Consider the following 23,464-nt stretch of genomic DNA (forward strand, 5'->3'; position numbering starts at 1 on the left):
TGAGCCTTGGTGGAGATGATACACATGGACAACTTAGTGCTGAGTGCTGAAAAGTAGTTTATTCTTAGCACTTTATCCTGTCACAAGTCTCTGCGTTATCTATAGCTTGAAAGCAGAAGCTGCTCTGATTAAGGCAGAGGGCAGCATTAATCTATGAGTATAATTAGAAACATTTAAAAGGTGGTCATGTCCATATCATGTCTACATACAAAACATCAGTAGTAGTAGTCGTGTGTGTGTGTGTGTGTGTGTGTGTGTGTGTGTGTGTGTGTGTCCCCGTGTGTCCATCCGTCCGTCCGTCCGTCTGTCCCCGGGACCTAGGACCTCTTACTCTGTGTGCTTTTGACCAGGTTTGTATTAGCAGGCATGAGTCCCTCTGGTAGAGCAGCCATGAATTCAAGTAGAAGGTGCTTGGTTACCTCCGTGTGTCCTGCCACTAGTGCACCCGTGGCCACAAGGCCTTCCCTTCCCTCGTCTTGGTATCCACTCTATTCCTCTACCCCTGAGCTGAAGAAGGGGCAAATTGACGTTCAGAAATCTAGAACTAATTCAATGAGGATGAAAACACTTTGCTCACTAAGATTCTTTTGCTTTATCCAATTAATTGATTTTTTTTTTTAAAGTATCTGACCGACTTTTACTCCAGGAATCTGTTTGGATGTTATAATATCTTTTTCAGTGACCTTTCCTAGAATTTTTAGGTTGTTAGTATTTTAGTATTCTAGGCAAGAATGAGATGAGAAACAATATAATTTAGATTAATTTATTTTAACTTTAAATAGCTAATCAATTTTAACTTTTTCTCTCCCCTCTCAGAAACCAAAGAAACCACCTCCTCCTGTAAAGGGTCCAGGTTTGTAAAAAAAAAAATTGCATTGTTTAGTTTGTTACTTTTCATATTTTTAAGTTACAGAATAATGTTTAGTTTAATGTAAACCATTGAATTTTATTGTTAGCAAAACCCATTAAAATGATTATTAAGATATTTTAGATTTATGAAAAATTAAACGTTTACATGCATTATTCATCATTTTTTAAAAGTATAAATGATATAAAATAAGGATCCTATTCAAGCATGGTATAGTAAACATCTGTAATCTCAGCACTTTTAGGATTGTAAATTCAAGGCCAGCCTGCCTATATAGTTAAGACCCTGTCTCCAAAATAAAATAAGGGTCCTAGAAATAATTTGGATACTTCAGTAATAGGAATATTGAATTACTACAACTAATCAAGTTTAAACCTGTTTTATGATTGACTTGGCTGAAATATACTACTTAAAAATGTTCTTAAAAATATTATGTATATGGTTGTTTTGCCTGCTTGCATGTCTGTGCACCAAGTGCATGCAGTGCCTCCAGATGCCAGAAGAGGGTACCAGGTCCACCCTAGGCCCAGAGTTAAAGATGGTTTTAAGAGCTGCCACATTGATGTGAAAATTGAACCCTGGGTCTTCTGGAGGAACAGTTAGTTCTCTTAAGTGCTGAGTCATCAATCCCTCACCTACTCTACTTTGTTTAATCATTCAATCAATCAATCAGTCAATCAATAGTTATTTATTCATTCATCTATCTTCTGTCTGTCTATTTGAGAAAGGGTTTCAGTATGTAGGTCTGGCTAGTCTGGAACTCATTATGTAGACCAGGCTGACTTAACTCAGAGATCTGCCTGCCTTTGCCTCCCCAATGTTGGGATTAAAGGTGTGTGCCATGACACCTGGCTCCATAGTCTACTTTTTTATTTGTATTTATTTTGAACAAATGATTCTTTATACAAAATATTCCTAGATACTTGAATACAGTTTGGAAGTTTTGTGCACTTTTGTTTTGGGATCTTGTTTGATTTTGGTCTCTTGAGATGGGATCTTACTATGTAGCTGAAGGTGAACCCTGAGCTATAACTAGATAGCTCTTGTTAGACTCAAACAAATGATCTGTCTCTACCTCCTGAGTGCTGCAATTTCAGGTGTGTTATGGTCATGCTATCCTTGTTGTATGGCTTTGCAGCTGAAATAAAATGTAATCTAATGGGTATAGATGCATTCATAAGTTAAACATGCCAAATCAAGGAACATTAAGGCTGTTAATCCAAGTACAGATGAAGAAATTAGTTTGAATTCTGGTGTTTCATTTGAGTACCAGAAATTACTATCTTTTTGTTCTCTTCTTGTATATTAATTTTAAAAGTTAGTGTTCACTTTCTTCTCTACCTCCTAGCTCCAAAGCCTGACTTGCTAGCTGCAGAGAAGAAATTTTTTCCTCTAAAGTCTGAAGAAAAAGGTGAGGCTGATTCCTCCCTTACCCAACAAGTCCTTTCTTTGATTGTCTCTTAAAGAAACATGACCACCACGATAGATCATTTATGTACCACTTACTTTACAATATTAAGAGTTTTCTAGGAATGAATATTGTGTCAAACTGATACGAAATTAAATCTTTCATCATACTGATAATTTATATTCATTAAAAAAGAAAATGAATCCTTCAGTAAGATGTATTTAATTATTTCATATTATGTACAAAAAACTAGGTACTTAGTGAAAATAAATTTTAAAAAGTTTTTAGAATTTATGAAGATTACTAGATATTCTTTAATCTTATTATATGTGAACTTGGCAAGTTTTTCCTAGATACCATGTATTTTGTCAAAACACTTTTAATTTAGTAAATTAAGACTGTTGCTTGAATCTTAGATGGTCTTTTAATAAAAAACCCAGAGCCAGATATCAGGGTGAAAGCTGAAAGATCAGAGAAACAGAACAGCCAGCTACTAGTTCTTACCTCTGTGAAATCCTCAGCCTAAAGAGAGTGAGTTGCTGTTTCCTCGTGCCTTATATACTTTTCTCTGCCCTGCCATATTACTTCCTGGGATTAAAGGCGTGTGTGTTTCCAAGCAAAGGCATGAGGTCTCAAGTACTAGGATTAAAGGTGTGTGCCACCACTGCCTGGAAAACATCCATAGGTTCTCCTTTTCTGTGGAAACAAAAGCAGAACCTCTTTTCCAAAGCAACATATCCTTAAGTCCCAAATTTTGAAGTCTAGATACCTTTAAAATATACATATTGGCTTAACTTAGTACCCCCTACAATCAAATGTCTCTCTGCAGTTAAAAATCCCAAAGACAACACAATAATATGCATTATCCAGGCTCTTTGTGTAATTTCAAATTAGAGTTTCTTCCGTCTGATTCTTTTCTTATTGTGTACCTGTAATCCTTTTTTGATCAGGAGAGATTTATAAACTCTTAAGCTGCATGGCTAGGACAAAAGTAGTGGCAGCCCTGGCTGCTGACTCTGTCTTGCTCAGCTTCTCAGCATGGCACAGTTTCCAGTGAGTCTCACTACCTCCCCAATCCTGGGAAGCAGTGTTAAGTAGTATGCCTGTGCTTTTACACCTGCGGCTGTGCTCCCAAGCCCACAGGCAGTGGCTAGGAGGAGCCTCTTGTGTGGCAGCCTGTGAGAGACTGAAGGAGCCGGCTTGACCAGGGGTTGCATCTCTGTACCATGACCTTTAATGAGAGACATAAACTAAGAAGCTGCTCTTAGCTCCACTCTAGAATCTCTTCTTAAATTCTCATAAGTTTTAGGTGGAAACTCTTGCCACCATGCCTGGGCACCAAATGTAGCTGGAAGTTTCTCTGGATGAATCCATGGTCCCTCAGCCATTTATAAAAGAATCACTCAGAGGCTTTAATATTAATTACAAACTGTATGGCCTATGGCTTAAGCTCATTACTAACTAGCTTTTACAACTTAACTCAACCCATTCCTATTAATCTGTTTTTCCACTTGTCTTCGTGGCATTAACTGTTGTTTCACATCTTATGTCTCCTGGTGTTGGCTCAAAGTGTCTGCCGTGACTCCACCCTTCTTCATTTCCGTCTTCAGTTTGAATGTACCTTCTAACCTTATTCTACCTTGCCATTGGCCATACAGCTTTACTTATCAACCAATGAGAGCAACACATATTCACAGTATGCAGAAAGATGTCCCACAGCACTACTGTTTCATTGTCTGTGTATACTGAGGAGTATTTGGATTGGTTCTAAGTTTTTGTAGTTATAAGCAAAGCTGCTATAAACATGTATGCAGATTTTAGTTTAAACATACATTTTAGTTCATTTAAATAAATACCAAGGATGAAATCACCCGATCATTTGGTAAGGGTGTGTTTAGTTTTCTAAGCAGCTGTCAAACTATTCCCAAAGTGGCTCTGCTGTGTTGTATTCCTACTAACAGTGAAAGTTTGTTTCATATCCAGACAATGTTTTCTCGGCTTTGTGTTTGTATTCTGGTAGCTGTGTGATGGTATCTCATGGTTCCCACTTTCCTAATGACATCTGATATTGAACATCTTTTCATGTACTTGACAACTGTGTATCCTTGGTGATGTGTATGTTAGATCTTTTGTCTGTTTATAGTTCTTTTTTTTTTTTAAACTAAGTTTAAGAATTCTTGGTTGAGTAGCTGCCCTTTATCACATACGGTTTTTGCAAACACTTTTTTTTCATTGTGTGGCTTATTCTTCTTGTAGAATAGAAATTTTATATGTTTATTTTCTTTTTTTCTGAAGTTTTAGGTTTTTTTTTTTCAGGAAACATTATTATGTGTGTATACATGACTTGTGTGTCTAAGGGTGTGTATGTGAATACAGGACAACTTTTGGGAGTTCTCTCCTTTCACCACGGGTGCAAGTCATCATCATACCCAAGACCATTTTCATCTTTCCTGTGTTGTATTGTAGGAAATTTTATATTTTTGTCTTTACATTTAAGTCTGTGATCTCTCTTGAGGTTTTTTTTTTTTTTTTTGTTTGTTTGTTTTGTTTTGTTTTGTTTTGTTTTTGGTTTTTCGAGACAGGGTTTCTCTGTGTAGCTTTGTGCCTTTCCTGGGACTCACTTGGTAGCCCAGGCTGGCCTCGAACTCACAGAGATCCGCCTGGCTCTGCCTCCCGAGTGCTGGGATTAAAGGCGTGCGCCACCACCGCCTGGCAAGTTTTGTAGATTCTTATCCTAAAGGTACATTATAGGCAGTAGGCAAGAAGTCAGAGAGAACCTCATGCTCTTGCAGAGTTGAAGACACAGACATAGGCTTTTAGGATGCTAAGTCAGTTATGCCAGAGTACCTGAGTATGGGGTTCTGCACAAAGGGAGCTTTTGGGGATTTGCTTTGGGATTATAGACTTTGCCTGTATGCTGTGAATCTTGACAGTTGCCAGGAAGAGGGGAGGTGGAGAATAAGTCATGCCATTTCAGTTATATGTGGAGGTCAGAGGAACAGTGAGAAAGCCCAGAGTGTCAGGGGAAACATGCTTAGTTCAGAGCTGCAATCTGATTTCAGAGGCTCCTGTGTCCCAGGGCAAAGGATTGCGCCAGGAACACATGGTTAGAAATAGGATAGAACGGTTTGTTATGACAGGAGAAAGACTCCCAAGAATGGGAGGGGGTTAGAGGGAGGACTAATCTAAGCAAAGAGCCCTATGTGCTATTTTCTATAAAATATTTTTCAGTATTTTTTAGAAATTCAAGTTTAGCTAGCTGTTACAGCTCTATAAAGGGCTCTACTTGATTATGGAGAGAAATAGGAAGTTTTATATTTTTCTCCTAGTGGTATAGGTATGTGATACATTGCTATATTTTGAGGCCCTGTAAAAATAGACTTTTAGCCAGGCATGGTGGCACATGCCTACAATCCTAATAATAATACTGTGGAGACAGAGGCAGAAAAATGACTCCCTGTGAGCTCAAGTGCAGCCTGGTCTACATTGTGAGTTCCAAGACACCTAAAGACTACTATTCCTAGAGAGACCTTGTCTTAAAAGAACAAAACAAAACAACACAACAGACTTTTGTCTTGAATAATGATCAGTACTTTAGCAGATTGCTATTTTTTCATAAACTCTAAGGGAGTAGTAATTTATATACATGGTAAAGTAGAGGCAGTTATACTTACTTGTCTTGATTTTACAAGTATTTGCCTGAATGTATGTATGTGCACTGTATGCGTACCTAGTACCCAGGAGACCAGAAGAGGGCATTAGATCCCTGGCATTAGAGGCACAAACAGTGAGTTATTATGTAGGTTCTAGGAACTGGACCTGTAAAAGCAGCCCTTAACTACTGAGCCTTCTCTCCAGCCCCATCATATTTTTGTTATTTTAAAGTGAAATTTGTAATTTTGAAGGAGGTGTGCTGTGTTTTGTGATATTGGTTCAAGTTTAATACTCACTAGTTTCTGACTAAAGAAATTTCATAAAACTAGACTTTTATATACATTATTTTTGAAGACATAGTCATTCAGTATTGGTCCTAAGTTTATAATTTTTTCATAGTGTCTGTCACACTCACTACTGTGTGGATCTGAACTGTGTAAGCACAGTTGTTATATTAAGTATTTGTGCTTAGTACTTGAAAAGATAAGGAAGTGCCCGGTGGTGACACACGCCTTTAATACCAGCACTCAGGGAGGCAGAGCCAGGAAAAAAAAAAAATCATGAAAGATAAGGAAGCAAATATGCTATATGTAGGAACATAAGTGTTTGGTGCCTTTTTGATGGTAAAGTTGTTTTTAATGATTGGCATACAATTATTCATAATACTGTTACTTAAGCATTTTTGTATCTAATAAGAAATATCTATTTCATTAAAATAGCGTTACCACCCCTAATAGTAAGCAAAAGTTACTGGAAGCATAAGAAAAAGCACATGCTATTTGTAACCAAGTTCTTATTTATATATTTATTTTTAAGTTTTAAACATTTAAAAAAAATTTATTTACTTATGTATACAGTATTTTGTCCGCATGTATACCTGCAGGCCAGAAGAGGGCGCCAGATCTCATTACAGATGGCTGTGAGCCACCATGTGTTTTCTGGGAATTGAACTCGGGACCTCTGGAAGAGCAGTCAGTGCTCTTAATGGCTGAGCATCTCTCCAGCCTGTAATCAGGTTTTTAATGAGTTCTGGCTCCACTGGGTAATTTTTAAAAGATTCTTAGACACGTTAAAGTTCAACCTTCAAACAACTTATGCTTATTCACATAGAACACGAAGGTTAATAATTTCTGCCTCAAAAAAAGAAAAACCCTAAATAGTTTTGATTGTTAATAAGTATTTTTTAATCATCAGATGAAAAATCACTGCTGGAACAGAAACCTTGTAAACCAGCTGCTCCTCAAGTCCCACCCAAAAAGCCCACTCCACCTACCAAAGCCAATAATTTATTGCGGTCTCCTGGAACAGTGTACCCAAAGCGACCAGACAAACCAGTTCCTCCTCCACCTCCAGCAGCCAAGTAAGCTCTAACCTGCTTTATTAGACGTCGATTACTTCCTTACCTCAAGGACTCTATTGCCTTTCCTAGTTTAAATGCCCGTTTTCCATAGAGTTACTTCTTTGTAGACTATTAATTCTTTAAATGTTAATCTAATATTCAGAATCAATGAAATCACTTAAACTCTTCTTGCTTTCTGAATTTGTTGTGACCAGTCTTAGGATTAGAAGCCTGTGTTCATACATAGCTTAACAGAACAGATGGAAACTAGTATTGTGTCACACAAAATCTTGAATGCCATTCAGTCACTATTTAAAAGTTCTATTTTACCTTCAAGTGATTTTTGCATGTTTGTTTTTCTCATTTCAGAATTAATGGAGAAGTTTCTACAATTTCTTCAAAGATTGAAACTGAGCCAGTATCAAAACCAAAGCTAGATTCTGAACAATTGCCAGTTAGGCCAAAATCAGTAGACTTTGATGTTTTTTTAGTCAGAAACTCTAAAGAAACAGGTAAGCCAAAATATACATGATACTGCTTTAAAAAGGAGTCAGAATGGATTTTAGAAACTTAAGATTTATATATGTAACTTGCAGAAAGAAATAATGGCTGTTAGTTGAAATGGGCTTAAAATTTGTCAGCCAGAGTAGAAAAATGAGGATGTTAGGTGTGTGTGAGCAGAGATTTCTCAATGTTGAGAAAGGAATGAACAAGACTGACATGCTTAGTACTTCAGTATGTCTTTATAATGTAATGACCATCACTCCTAAAGTAGACTTGAGTACATTTTGGTTTTAAAAATTTGAAAATGAAGGGCCACAGAGATGGCTCAGTGGTTATGAGTACTGGCTGTTCCTCCAGAGGACTTAGGTTCCTTTCCTTGAAACCACATGGCAGCTCATAACTGTCTGTAACTCCAGGTGACCGGAAGCCCTCTTCTGGCCACCATCTGTACCTACATGCATGCTTTTTAAAAAACGTAATACTAACGACATACACTTTTAGTGCTAGCAATAATTTGTATTTTATAAAACAAAAATCTTTATTTCATCTGGAGACACTTTATCTACAAGAAAATATTTTTATTATTATTTATCAGCTGGCTTCACTTTTGCTAAAGTGTTTAAGATTTAGGACTTTTTTTTTTTTAACCATCTTGTGTTATACATGTATACTTCTTCTTGGTTCTTGATATAGTTGAAAGGTGGAAAGCTGGAATCACAAACATCTTGGTGAACTTCTACCCGTTAAGAGCATTAGATAGTCATTACTTTATGGTAATGGATATTAGTTTGTATAGTATTTTGCATTCCTTTTTAGTTTCTACATTTTTTGAAGGACTTTTTTTTTATGTATATTCTCTTTTTACTTTTATTGTAGACCTAGGAAATAGGTGATGTTTTTTCCCCCATTTTACATGTAAACGGGTACAGACACCTCACTATGCACATCACAAGTGCAAGAATGCTCAAGTCCCTGCGTGTAGATAAATGCTCTGGTGCAGTTTAGAAAATTTTAGTGTCATAAAAGCATTTTTGGCTTCAGTGCTAACATTTTATATTTACATTTAAGCTTCAGTGGTAATTATACTTAGACTTGCCATGATTTTATAAAATATTCTGTTGAATTTTAAGTTTTAAAAATATAATCCCATTTTTCTTCTGTCTTTTCAGTTTATCAATGTAAAGTCTCATCTAATTTCAATATTTTGTAAATCTCTGTCATATTTGCGCCCTTCTCTGGATGGTGCTACATTCATTACTAGATATTTTGGAATTTTGATGCTAATTATAGCTTAAAAAGTTCACTAAAATAGAATCTTTGTGTCTTATTTGTAAAAATTGCCCTTATTTACTACTAAATGAAAAATGGAAAATGATTTAAAATATCCACTATTTTTTATAGATGTTAGTAGTAAAAGGATAACATTTTTCACAACTCATGTTTTTATGTTGACTCAAAATATAATCAGACATATGTTTTCAAAAGTAATACTTGAAGAAAATCTAGCTATTGATTCAAATTTAATGCTTTAAATAAAAGCATCTGTTGATATTACCTTTCAGATTACCCCAATTTTTTTGTGATCTTTATCACAAAAGTCTTAAATTTGATGGCTATCTTGATGGCTATCTTTGGGAATTGAAGGTTGTTTTTTTTTTTTTTTTTTTTTTTTTTTTTTTAATATTGCTTTGTATCACTCTTGAATATCTGTTCTATTTGATTTTAAGGTAGTAGAAGTTTTACAACACTTTAGATGAAATAAGCTTTTGCTTTCTTAAAATAACTTGTTATTATTTTCAATTATATGTATGTTTGTGTGTCTGTGTGTGCATGCATATGTGAATTCAGGTTCCTATAGAGGCAGGACACATCAGATCCCCATGGAGGTGAAGTTGCAGGTAGTTTGTGAGTGACCTCATGTGGTTGCTGGAAATGAAACTTTGGTCCTCTCCAAGATCATTGTGCACTCTGTTTTGTTGATTAAGATACGGTCTCTCTATGTAGCCCTGGCTGTCTTGTAACTTGCTGTGTGGACCAAGTTACATAGTTGGCCTCGACCTCACAGAGATCCACCTGCCTTTGCCTCCAGAACACTGGGGTTAAAGGCATGTGCCACCATGCCTAGCCTCAGTACAGCTCTTAAGTTGAGCCGTCTCACCAAGCCTTCAAGTTTTTACAGTTTTTCTATTTTCTCGCTATATGTACATCCATACACAGTTTTTTTTTTTTTTTTAAAAAAAACATTTGTAGAAACAGTTCATTTAACAATTTTATACTCCTGGCTGGAAAGTAAAACTACATGTTTGTCTTATATCTGTGGTGGTAGTTTACTCTTCATATAATAGCCCTCATGGAATAGAGTTTGAAAAGTTACAGTTTTTGGTTTAGGGTTTTTTTTTTTTCTTTAATAATTAAAGAATAGTTTAGAGGTGCTGAGATTGTCACAGGGCAGGAAAATTAGCAGTGAACTTTCAAGCAGCTGTCCTTGATTCTTTTTACTTAATTTGGTGGTGTACCACGCTTATGCTCCGTCTTCAGTAATTATAAATTTTGGGAATTACGTACAAATTCTTTACTGAGCAGTTGTTACACCCTTAGCAGTATGCTAGACACAGGTTCTTTTCTAGAATAGAGATGTCATGGCTGGCAGCAAATAGCTACTCTTATAAACATCATTTCAAACAAAATTAGTTTCATACACTGTGTGTATAATTTTAAATATATTTTTAAAGATAATTTGATAATATTTTAGTGCACATTTGTTTTGACTCTGACTTTTACCTGTACCTTGAAGCCAGCTATGAAATTTCCCACTGATAAGAGTCCTGTTGCCACTTGAAGGCTTGATTTTTGAGCACTTTCAGTCTGTCCTTATAATATACGAGAGGTATAATATACAAGTGTTCTACCTCTCCTGTGAGTTTTGGGTTGAGTACAACCTCAGATTTGGCATTTGGCTAGAGCCTAGTTTGTAATTCTCAGAAAATGTAAAATAGGGGTTGGAGAGGTGGCTCAGTGGTTAAAAGGTAAGAGAGTATTGATCTTGCGGAGGATCTGAGTTCAGCACCCACATTGGACAGCTCACAATTCCTGTAACTCCAGATCCTGGGGATAGGAAACCCTCTTCTGGCCTCCCTGAGCACCTGTATTCATGTGCACAGTGCCTCCACACAGACACATTCATGTAATTAAAAATAAAATATATGTCTTTTTTTTTCTCTTCTTTCTGAACCTAGGGCCTTGTGCTTGCTCATCAAGCACTCTACCACTGAGCTAAATCCCCAGCCCCTATATGTCTTTTTTAAAAAAGGAAATATAAAAGAATATACATGGAAACGTTACTAAGAGGTCCATTATCTTTTAAATCATTTTACGTGAAATAGTCTAGTAGAAACCACATTGACTTTGGTGTTAAAACTATGGTTTTTATTCATTATGCAGGTTTATTCCTGGATCATTTTTTTGCTTAACTTGTGACCAAATGAACCTCTTTATCCTCTGTCCTCCTGGAACACTGGATGTGGAGGATACTGGGAATGTTTTGTTTCTTTAGCCCCTCCATTGTTAAATCCATCTCATTCTGTTTCTGCTTTGATCTATGAAAGACATGATTTCCTTATCTCATTTTCACAAAATTTCCTGTTTATAGAGCTACAAATAAACGTTGATGTATATATGTAAATATAGATGCTTTTTTAAAAAGTACAAGCAAGTCATTCCTAGAATATTCGTGTTTTTTTTTTTTTTTAACTTTCCTTTTTTCTTTTAATGGTATGAAGTAATTTTAGTTTCCTCACCAGTGTGGTCGTATGTAGTAGTGCTACAGATTGTAGAGCTGTTAGGAACCGTGCTTTAATTTATTTCTCCTTTTCAAATATTTCATCAAAAATTAGTTTTAAGGAAATTTCATTGCCATCACCAATTATCAGTGACAGTCACATTTCTAAAATAACAATTTTTTAAGAAGCAAGAGTACTTTTCAAATTAGTTTTAGGACAGTAGATAGGAAATTTATACCAGGCAGTGGTGGTTCACGCCTTTAATCCCAGCACTTGGGAGGCAGAGGCAGGTGGATTTCTTTGAGCTCAAGGCCAGCCTGGTCTACAAAGTGAGTTCCAGCACAACTAGTGCTACACAGAGAAACCCTGTCTCGGAAAAACCAAAAAGAGAAAGAATTCACCAGTAGATTGTAATTACATTGAGAGGTTCAGATGAAGTGTCCTTTGATATAAGCATATTGACTCTTTTGATTATTTTTTCTTGGATAAATTCATTTAAAATTAAAAGTAAATTCTTGTAAAAAAAAAACTATATATCCATGGTATTGTTGAATAAATTATTCTTTCTCTTGCCTTTATAGCTGATTTACTTTTCTTTGAATTGCTTTTGTAATATTTACTCATGTATTTCAGGAATAATTTATGATGGAACTTTTCAAATAAGGCTACTATTAAGTAGTAAACATATACAGTGAGATTTGTATCCAAAATAGGAACAAAACAGTGTTCCTATTCCTAGTAATTATTCTTTTGCTTAAATCATGGAGAACTAGAATTAAGGCCTTAGTATCTCTCTTTTCTCTCTCTCTCTCTCTCTCTCTCTCTCTCTCTCTCTCTCTCTCTCTCTCTCTCTCTCTTCTCTACATATATATATATACACACACACACATGTATATATATGTATGTGTGTGTGTGTATAATGAGAGATGTCAAAGATTGCATTGAATCAAATTTATAGTGAAGAATTTAAAAATAGTATTTGCTCATGGCATATTTTTATTTTATAGTGTCATAAAATTAAAATCACCTTTATCACTGTAATGCACCAAACACTAGAACTTGAGTAAAAGATGGTGTTATTTTAGTTACAACTATCTTATTAGATGTTATAACATTGACTTGTACCCTTGGCCTTTTACAGTAATAAACTGTCTTTTTAGAAACTGTCTTGGTATTGTTCAGTGAGTAATATAATATGGCTTAAAAATCTTATTGTATGTTGAAATTAATAGTAATTGAAAATTTTCTTTTTGAAAGACAAAGGGATAAATCTAAAATAAGTACACATTTTGTGTAAGTTCAGATAACCTTGGTTGCTAGACATTGAAATGCTTCTATTCATCTACAACTGTTCTTTTTTTCCTGCTTTGTAAAATAATTTTTTTGGTTTAGTCTTTTTTCTAGACATTCCTATCCTTGACTTTTCTTTCCAGATTTTGTTTCCTAGCCTGTTTGCCATGTTTCCTCCCTTCTTACGTGTCAGGAAATTATCCTACCCTTCTCCATTTTGGTAAGATAACAATTTATAAAAGAAATCAAAGTAGTATATTCAATATAAGTAGGTGGTGCACATCCATCTTTTTTTGTAATTCTGCAAAAAGTGTACGTGTTTGTTTGTCTATTTATTCTAACCCTTTTGGTTTTCCATTTTAAAATAAATTGAAGTTCATTTTTGAAAACCTTTATTGATTATAATTTAAAATATTCTTTTGATAATATAGCTCCAAAAAGTTGGCAACCATACAAATCATATTTTCTCCCACAATTGATATATCACTTGACTCTTAAAAATCTGTCCGTGTCTCCTTAGGACATACAGAAGTGTTAAGTGACTGTCAGAGTGACAGATGTGATTGTTAGAGTTGATGCCTTTATACCATTCTCACAGTGTAAATCCATTGTTAATTAACCTTAGATCACTTATAAAGGGTTAGGTGTATCATAAATCCAAAATGTGCACTATTTTCTTTTATTCGATGTCTTAAATGGAGAACCTGAGAGAGTTTTAGAATGGTAGAGTTGTCTTGGTGTTGTAACCTTAAATTGGATGTATGAAGGCATTTTATATGAGTATGCTGTACTTTGTAAACCTACATTAAAAAATCTACCCTTTCTATTTCATTTTTCTTTAATTTCTTCCATTTTTTTCTGTTTTATTTCTTTTTTTTTCTGCAAGTTGCTTAAATATGCATTTGAAAATTATTGCTTTGGTCATAATGATAGCGTTTTCCCATAGGTCACTAATGGACATTTATCAGTTTAACATTTTTATACCAATTTTTTAATATATTTATAAACACAATGTGATATACTTAACATTTAAACCAAACCTTTTAGATTATGTAATTCATTTTCCACTAATGTTGCTTATTTCTTCCTATGGTTTGCTATATTTTATAATTATCAAAAGACCAGAAAATTAAACTGATTTTTTTTTATTATAGCATCTGTTTTGATGTATTTGTCCAGGTAGAACACATAAAGTAATCTATGAAAAATTTAATAATCAACCATTAGTTTGATATGCATTGTGCATTTCCAAAGTGATAACTCTTTTTACCTTGTATTCTACATCTCTTAAATGAAAATTCTGTAGATTATTTTGAATATAAAGTTTGATGATTAAACTTTAAGATTGGCCATGATGAGTGTGTTTAGGTCTTTTATAAAGAAACAACAAATCATTGAATTTGGATATGTAAGGGTCTGATAAGTTTTACAACTGTCAGACAAATGGTAATGAGAAAGATGAGTCTCGTGGAAGATTGGGATATTTTGGCTGCGGTTAGTATTCCTAGTTTCTTATCTGAGCTACAGGAAATTAGACTGATCAAGACAGTATCAAGAATTACAAAAGATTTGGTGCCATATGTAGACATCTGAGCTTCAGAGTAACAACTTGTTTGAGGTTTTCTGGCTACTCTAGAGAACTCCAGGCAGTATACCATTGTTCAAAGGGTATGAGTTATTATATATGTCTTATATGCCCTTAAACACAAATTATTTGGTCAAGGATCAACTAGCCTTTGACTGATAGCAGAGAAACAAATTAGTGATCTGCATAGCATTTAGACTTCGTACCTTATTTGCCTTAGATTTAAAACTAGCTTATGATTCTTATGTCTAAGTTTTGAGTCCTGACTGTAACATTAGTATATGTTCACATAATTAAATCATAATTTCACTTTACATTGAGAATACATAGAAAGCAACAGGGTATCAGGTACCGTTTAGTCCTTCAAATTTGTTATTAGTCCAGTGTGAAGTTTAAAATATTGTACATGTAAAATTTCTCTAAGTTGTAATTAATTGAGAATTTAAATAGATTTTTAAAAATGTAAGAACCTCAAATGATAGCTTTTTATTCTACATGGTACAGAATTCTCCCTATAAGAACATTTTGTTGAGTATGACTGTTGGAAAGAGGTCTTACATGGCTAAAAAGGTCTTACTATATATGGTAGAAAGATTGCTTTTTTTTTTTAAGAGCATGGGTCTTGTTTTCCAAATGCATATATAAAGCACTGATCAATTTGTGAGCTTTCAACTTAGTGGTGACTTTTAATTCATAGTGTAAGAAATCAGAAATACTATGTTTTTTGCCTTTTAGAAGGAACAACTCTCTTAGTTGGTAATACTTGTTTTTATTCTCTAGATATTGTAAATTTTGATGATATAGCTTCCTCAGAGAACTTGTTACATCTCACTGCAAATAGACCCAAGATGCCTGGAAGAAGATTGCCTGGCCGCTTCAATGGTGGACATTCTGTGAGTTTCTCTTACTTTAGGAAACCAGAAGATTAAGAAAGTGCTAAGTCCCCTTTAAGATGAAAATGAGTGGATTTATAACCACACCTCATTTTAAAACTCTGGAAAACAGTTTTATGATTCTTTATAAAAGAAAATACAGTAAAAGAGAGATGTTCAGTTCAATAGGGTCTTGTATAAAAGGTTCCAGAATCAGAAAATGGAGTTGTCTTGAGACCACAGTCACAGACACAGGGCCAATGGGGAGCAGGGACTTTGTTTAGTTAGCACTGCAGGGTCAGTGATGAGAACTGAGCAGCAGATCCAAACTCCAGGGATGGAGGGACAGTATTTGTTCTCATAGCTGAGTAACTCCTTTTCATGTTTCTGTTTGTTGTTTGGAATACAAATCTACTTCAGTGTTACTGTATTAGTTCATCAGCACAATGTAGCTTTCAAATTACCTCAGTGGAAAAAGCTTTTGTTTCTATGAGGAAAACTAGTTTTGCCCTTCAGATATGCAAAAGTGCTATTCGGTCTGAAGTTCTGTGACTTAGGATCCCCAGCCATGAGCGGGGAACAGCATTAGCTAGGTGGTAGGAGTGTTGGCTGTGTTGTGCACATGCGTATTGAATTTCCTTTTTATGAAATCTCTGTCTTGATTTTTCTTTTAATGCTAAACATGTAGCCAACTCAAAGCCCAGAAAAAAACTTGAAGTTACCAAAAGAAGAAGATAGTGGCAACCTAAAGTTGTTGGAGCTTAAAAAGGATACGAGCTACTCTTCAAAGGTAGACCATTGTGGCCTAAGAGTCGTTTGATTTTTAAGATGTGTTGTAGCCATCAGTCAAGAAATTTAAGGCATCCTTTTAGAAAGATTATTTTCTCTCTTTTGTCAAGAAATAAAATAATTCTCACTGAAGTCACATCAGCTCTTTTAATAATAGAAGCACTTACCTTATTTAAAGAATGCGCTATATGTTTCACATTTCTAAGGCATAGATCTGTACATTGTTTCATTTTCTTATTAAACATACACTCTGGAATTAGGTCACATAAAATGATTTGGGGGTGGGACCTGTTTTGTTTGTTTTGAGGTCTCTCTGTGTCCCTGACTGGTCTGTATCTTCATGTGTTTACCAGGCTCCCTCAAGCTTGTGTTGATCCTTCTGCTTCCACCTCCATAGGCATGTATGAACCTGCTCAACTCCCCAAAAATTTCAGCCTAATTATTTATGAGGGTTAGCAGGTTGGAAATCATGATTTGTTCACTCATTCTTTAGTTTGGTTCTTGACACTGTCTTAAGTATTCCGTATATACTGGAATTAGTGGCAGAGTAGATGGACCTGTCTATTGCATGGTGATGTTTCTTTTCTAAAGTTAATCATTTTTGTTAACTAAAGGTTAGTTATTACTCATTTTCATTCCATAATATTTGGCCACTTCTTGAATTATCAAATACATTTAAATCTGATTCTCTGTATTTTCAACAGTCTCTTGAAACATTTCTAAAAGGACTGATTTTAGTGAAATCCTCAAATAGTTTATAGACTTCACTAAATTCTTCGTAATTACTTTTAAATGAGGCTTTGGATATTTGTAACAATGAAGATTGAAACAGTACCTTAATGTTGATGGAGTTTTTCTTGTCGATGCCCCACGAGGCAGATTGTCCACTAGATAAGCCAGCGGGTGTCTCCTGCCTTCAGACAAGTCAAACCACCAGTGATTGCAGATGATTCTCTGTTGAAGCCTCCATCAATGAATACCAAACTGCTTTTGGAATTTCAGAGTTTTACTATTTTTTTTATGTTTTTATTCTTTGAGAATTTCATACAGTATATTTTGATCATATTCTTGTCCCTCCTCCAACTCTTCCCAGACACATACACACACACACACACACACACACACACACACACACACACACACACACACACCCCTCCTTTCCCACCAAATTCACATTTTTTTCTGTCTTAACAAAACCCAACCTACAAGAAAATAAGGAGTCCAGTTTGTGTTGGCCAACTATGCCTGAGCATGGGCCCTGCCCTGGGGTGTGGTCAGTATACACTTAGCTTCGCTCCATTGAAGAAAACGGATTTTCTCTTCTCCTAGCATCTGAATTGCAGTCAACTTCTTTGCCAGGGGTGAGACTATATGTCCACTTCCCTCTCTGAGCTGGGAGTTTGTCTGGCTGGAGCTTGTGCAGGTCCTGTACATGCTTTCCAGTCTCTGAGTTCATATGTGCATCTGCCCTTTGTGTCCTTTAAAGTCATCCACCACCCCTGGCTCTTATCATCTTTGTGCCTCTTACTCAGAGTCCTGAACTGATGCAAGGGGTATGACACAGACATCCCGTTTAGGACTGAGTACTCCACAGTCTCTTGTTCTCTCTGCACATTATCCAGTTGTGGGTCTCTATCTTAATTACCATTTACTACAAGAAGCTTGTCTAATGAGCTTTGAGTGATGCACTAGTCAGAAATTCTGGTTGGAACTCACAGTTGAGGCTATAAGCAGTCCCACATCCAGTGCAGTGGGTCCCATTTATCTTGAAGCATAGTTGAATATCCTTTTTCTAAAATGTTTGAAGTTAGCATTTTGGAAAAATTTCAGATATGTGATTATATATATTTTAGGGCTGGGATTCAAGATTAAACCTAAAATTCATTTGTTTTGTGTAATTCTTTGCCCACATTTAAGCATGCCTGCAGTTTCAAACTAAGTCTGGTGTAGAATTTTTGTTTTTGTTTTTGGAGACAGATTTTCTCTGTGTAGTTTTGGTGCCTGTCCTGGATCTTGCTCTGTAGACCAGGTTGGCCTCAAACTCACAGAGATGCTCCTGGCTCTGCCTCCCGAGTGCTGGGATTAAAGGCGTGCACCACCACCACCACCACCACCACCACCACCACCACCACCACCACCAGGCCCTGGTATAGAATTTTTAAGGTTAGGGATTTTCAGATTAGGAATGCTTAATATATACTACATTAATTGTTTGTATTCTTGTAAAAATATTGTGATCTGCGAATGTAGTTTAGAGTGCTTGCTTAGCATGCACAAAGCCCTGGGTTTAATCCCTAGTACTGTATAAACTCTAATCTCAATACTTGGAAAGTGGGGGGCAGGAGGTTTTGGAGTTTAATATATGAGGATCTGGAGTTATAAACCAGCCTGGACTACATGTGGACTTGTGTTAAAAATGAAAACCAGAACAAAACATAATCTTCTGAATTTAAATATAATATTAAATATAAACATATAATGAGAAAAATTTTCTGTTTTGCAGCCATCTCTTTCAACACCTTCAAGTGCTTCTAAAGTAAATACATCTGCTTTCCTAACTTCATTAGAACTCACAGCTAAAGCAGAAGCAGATGATGGGGGAAAAAGTTCCCTGGAAGAACTTAAAACCCAGATTATTGAATTAGCGTGTATTGTAGATGCATTGAAAAAGGATCATGGGTAAGTGACTTACTTTCTCCTAGCACCCCCACAACATATACAAAGACTTCTTTTAGGCGTTGTCAGTTGAAAGTCTAGTCTCCTAAGTATACAAGTACATGTGTTTCAAAGACATTTGAATTATAGCACTTTCAGCAAAAGCTTGATGGGAGAACTTGTTCCAGTGGCTCAGTTCTAGAAGGTCAGTATGTACCTGTGTGCTTACGCAGGAGCTCGCCAGGCACAGGTGTTAGTCTTGAAAATCCTGAGAAAACTGCATTGGCATTTTGGGTAGGATCCAGATCCTCATACTTATCTCTCAGAAGACTTTGACCCCTGTTTCTGCTAGGCTTACATTAGATAGTTACAAAATGAGTGGTCCTAACCCACAAGAGATCTCTAAAGCCCTCCTGTAACTCTGAAAGTACTTGTTGTTCATGCAGTGTTATGAATCGAGTCCAGAATCTTGTGCTAATGCACTCTACTACCATTGACCTTGATAGACCCCAAAATCTAGGGTCTTAAGTGGGCACCCCAAGAACCCAGACTCTCTGATGCAACAGCAAGAGATGTTTATTGATGCGGCTGTACAGTCGGGCTCCTCTACTCCAAAGAGCAAGAGTCGTGCCTATTGCAATCACATGGGTGATTTTTGTGGGGAAAACCCCACAAAAGCCATAAGATTACAATTCCCATAAAATTTCGTTTCACAAGATCATGGTCTGATCACAGAGTGGGTACAGTCACGTCTGCATGTACCTTCTTCCCAAAACCTCAAGGTGGGGCGGTATCAGAGTGGGAGTGGAGTTTACACAAAGGTCACAGTGGTCCTTCCTGGAACACTTGGAACTATCCCAGTCACAATTGAGCACATCTCTTAACAGAAATCTCTTTACATTGTTACATTGTGGCAGGGGTGGTTGAATGAATAATGGCTGAGTCAGGTTGCCCTTGGAACTAATTTTCTTTTTAGTTCCTTATTCTCCTGGGGCTTGGGGGGTGTAAGCCTTAAGGGTTAGGGTCTTTCAGACCTATGTCCACAGCCTGGAAAGTTTTTGATATAGTATATAGTAAGACATGCCTAATTAAAAGTTTTAGATCTACAAGAAGTTCAAAAGATAACCTGTTGTAGACCCTTCCCCTTTTTAATGAGGAAATCAGGATGTAGAAATAAAGCTATTTATGTAATAATTGCATAGTTCTTCAGTGGCAGAGCCAACATTCAACCTTGTTTCTTTGATTGGTTTACAGATCTTTGGATCTATTGATATTTTAACCATAATCTTGCAAGTTCCATGGATAAATCAGATGAAACAATCAACTAATCTAATTAAACAGGATGAGCCTGCTTATCCCATCTCATCTGTATACCTACCTTCCCCAAAGGATTTCTTAGAATAGGATAAAATTCATGCATATACTCTGAGTCATATGTAACAATTTCTCTCTTAATTTGCATTCTGTATGAAAAGTGGTATTAACAATGTAAAGTAGGGCCTGATATGGTGATGAATGCCTTTAATCCCAACACTCTGGAGGCAGATTTAGAGAAAAATCTCTGAGTTCAAGGCCAGCTTAGTCAACACAGTGAGTTCCAAGTTAGCCCAGGGCTGTGTAGACTCTACATCAAATAACAAAATAAAAGTAAATTGAAAATTAAAAAATAACAAATGGGGACAAAACCTTGATCTAGGATAACTACTGAAGTATTATTATCTATTGAATATATTCTGATTATAGAATTTGTCAATTATGCCAGGCGTTTCTTGAGAATTTGTCATTTGATATGCCAGGTCTTTCTTGAGTCTTTCGGTTGATCTATTTGAACAAAAAATTCTGCACTATACATGGTGGACGCTGTATACTCATTCCTCTGTAAATGTTGAATACCTCCCACGAGTTATAAAATTCTCCTGACTTTTTTTGTTTTATACATTGGATACTAAATGTACTCCTTTGAGACAGTATATCACCTAGCCACATCGGGCCTTGTACTCTCAGATTTATTACTACCTTGAACTTTTGATTCTCCTGTCTCATTGTCCCAAGTGCTGGAATTACAGATGTGTGCCACCACACCTAGCCCAGGTTTAGGATTTTTAATGAAGTAGCACTTGCATACATAAATTGCCTGTAGGTTCTCTTAAATTATCAGGAGAATGAGTACAGTAGTTTTGATTCATTATGTACAATTACATATTTTAGAAATCTTTCCAAAGATTATTTTCAATATCCCAAGTTTCTCTGGAAAAATGAAGGTAGATAGCAGGGATTTTGTTGTTGTTGTTTTGTTAAAATCTAAAATCAGAGAGTAACAACAAGACAATAAGTAAATGATACATATTGGTATACTAATTGAGAGATGTACAGTGTGTGAGTGATGATGAATGATTGTGGCTACATGAAATGAACTTCAGTCAGTCCATGAAATGGAACATGGGAACAAATTAGAAATCTACATACAATGTTACTCCTTGTATGTAACATTAAAAGAACATGAAACCAAGGGGGAAATACTGTTTTAAGATATATTTGGGGCCAATGAGATGACTCCATAATGTTATCTTCTGCTTTCTGTGGGGAGGGTGAGGGAGTGTCTTAGTTAGGTTTCTATTGCTCTGTGGAGACATCATGACCACAGCAACACTTATAAAGAAAACATTCAATTGAGGGGACTTGCTTACAGTTCAGAGGTTCATTCCATCATGGTGGGGAGGATGGTGGTATGTAGGCAGACACGGTGATGAAGCTGAGAGTCCTATATCTTGCTTGACTCAGAGGCAACAGGAAGTCACACTGAGTGAAGCTTGAGAAAGAGACCTTAAAGCCTACTCCCACATTGACACATTTCCAACAGAAGGTGTGTCCCAGATTAAAGGTGTGCCCTCCAGCCTCAGGGTCTGGATTAAAGGCATTTGCATCCAGCCTCTTCCAACAAGGCCACACCTCCTAATAGTGCCACTCCCTGTGAGCTTGTAGGATCCAAATACATTCAGACTGCCACAGGAAGAGGAAGAGAGGAAGGTAGAATGAGAGAAGGTGAGCATGCAACATCTGTAATTATAGATGGCTGTGCGCTACCGCGTGGGATCTGGGAATTGAACACCCGCTTCTTTATTTTATATGGTGTGTGTGTGTGTGTGTGTGTGTGTGTGTGTGTGTGTGTGTGTGTGTGTGTGTGTGTGTAGGTAAGCTAAAGCTCCAGTTAACATCAGTGAAATAGACTGTTTAACTGTAAACTTTGCCTTTAGGGAAGAACTGGAGAAGCTACGCAAAGAATTAGAAGAAGAGAAGGCCATGCGGAATAATCTAGAGGTAATGCATTTCCAGTTTTAGAAAATGTGAGCTTTTGCTTTTCTCTCTCTGCACTGCGTGCTTGGCCCTGCTACAAACTATGTTCTCCTACTTCAGTTGGACACTGCACCATTCCTTAGTAGCGATTTCTTAATCCTAAGTTTCTTGTTGACTCTATAACATTGTTTTACTCTAGCAGTTAGAAAGATTTTTTTTCTTGCTGTTTGCAGAATCACACATGGGGCCTTGTGCTTGCCGAGGAAAGGTTTGGGGCCTGAGTTGTAGTCCCAGCACAGTAATTGTCCTGAGTATTAATTCAGGACAGTGTGTGGAGCACCTGGTATCTAATGGGTCTGAGTAAATCAGTACTGTTGTTTTCCTTGGTCTCCAATTCCTTGAGCTTTGTGTTCTCCCTCCCTCCCTCCCCTTTCCCTTCTTCTCCCCTCCCACCTCCCTCTCTCTTCTTGCCTTGAGGGCAAGCAGGTTGTGGTGCTCACTTGCATTTGTCCCTGAAGAGGTTACATTATCTTTTGTCTAGGGATAGCTGGAAGTTACACTTCGTTTCTTCATCTTAACTTTTCTCCGTGTTTTTCACTTCACTTGTGTTCTGCCTTTTTGGAGCCTTCTCTTCCTTCATCATTACCACTGTCACCCCTCTTCTACCTTGCTTTGTTACCAACCTTCATTGTCTTCTCAGAGAATCAGAAAGTGTGTTTTCCAAACTTCCTGACTTACAGGGGCTACTCCTCAGCCACGTATCCAGTAGGCTTAGATACTGCTGGAAACTGCACGGAGCTGTGAGGATTTTTGATCTTACTGCATAGGTGAAACAGGATTTAGAATGATGGACATAGCTAGAGTCATGCTCTTCCTTCTGCGCCCTGTGGGAATCTGTATCCTCCAGAGCTCTCCGTGATCAGTGTACATTGTCGCTTACCACAACTCCCTTGATATCTGACAGGTCTCCTTTGGCATCTTTGTTCTTTATAGGAAAATATTCATTCCTCCTGCACCCCATCTTTAAAGACAAAGCCTTTCTCCATCATCCAGCTGCCCCCTTGATCTGCTGTAGTTTTCATTTTTTTTTTAATTGGGTTTATTTGCCACAAGACAGACATAGCTCTCACTCTGCCCCTAAAAAATTCCCATCTCGGATTCTTTACCTTGAACTCGGTCTTTTTTTCTGTTGATTTCTTGAGACAGGCTGGCCCTAAACCCACTGCAGCCTCCTGCCCCAGCCTCCCGAGTACTGGGACTACAAACATGGGTCACTCCATCCAGCCTCAACCCTGTGCGTTTTAGGTTGTGCTTGCTGATGGCAGATCTGGATCTCTTCTTCAGCTTCTGCAGCATGCCACAATGTTACCATTCCCACCTCTTGAAGATTTTCTAGGTTCAGTGGCCCTGCTTTCTTGCCACTTTCT

General features: G+C 36.7%; 1 protein-coding gene across 4 annotated transcripts in view; it reads left to right on the top strand.

Annotated features, from left to right (window-relative positions):
- Nucleotides 1–23,464, top strand: part of Cd2ap (CD2 associated protein) — an 87,632-nt gene that overhangs the window by 60,568 nt on the left and 3,600 nt on the right. For 3 of the 4 annotated variants that reach the window (XM_076557840.1, XM_076557839.1, XM_042266681.2), the window contains exons 10-17: nt 817–853; nt 2,217–2,279; nt 7,125–7,290; nt 7,639–7,781; nt 15,208–15,320; nt 15,988–16,089; nt 18,592–18,767; nt 21,998–22,061. In XM_076557840.1, the coding sequence (XP_076413955.1) occupies nt 817–853; nt 2,217–2,279; nt 7,125–7,290; nt 7,639–7,781; nt 15,208–15,320; nt 15,988–16,089; nt 18,592–18,767; nt 21,998–22,061 (864 nt within the window). The remainder of the gene's footprint in view (nt 1–816; nt 854–2,216; nt 2,280–7,124; nt 7,291–7,638; nt 7,782–15,207; nt 15,321–15,987; nt 16,090–18,591; nt 18,768–21,997; nt 22,062–23,464) is intronic. The other variant, XM_076557838.1, reaches the window with a different exon arrangement.

This window comes from Peromyscus maniculatus, chromosome 21, assembly GCF_049852395.1.
Source record: "Peromyscus maniculatus bairdii isolate BWxNUB_F1_BW_parent chromosome 21, HU_Pman_BW_mat_3.1, whole genome shotgun sequence".
NCBI classification, from domain to species: domain Eukaryota; kingdom Metazoa; phylum Chordata; class Mammalia; order Rodentia; family Cricetidae; genus Peromyscus; species Peromyscus maniculatus.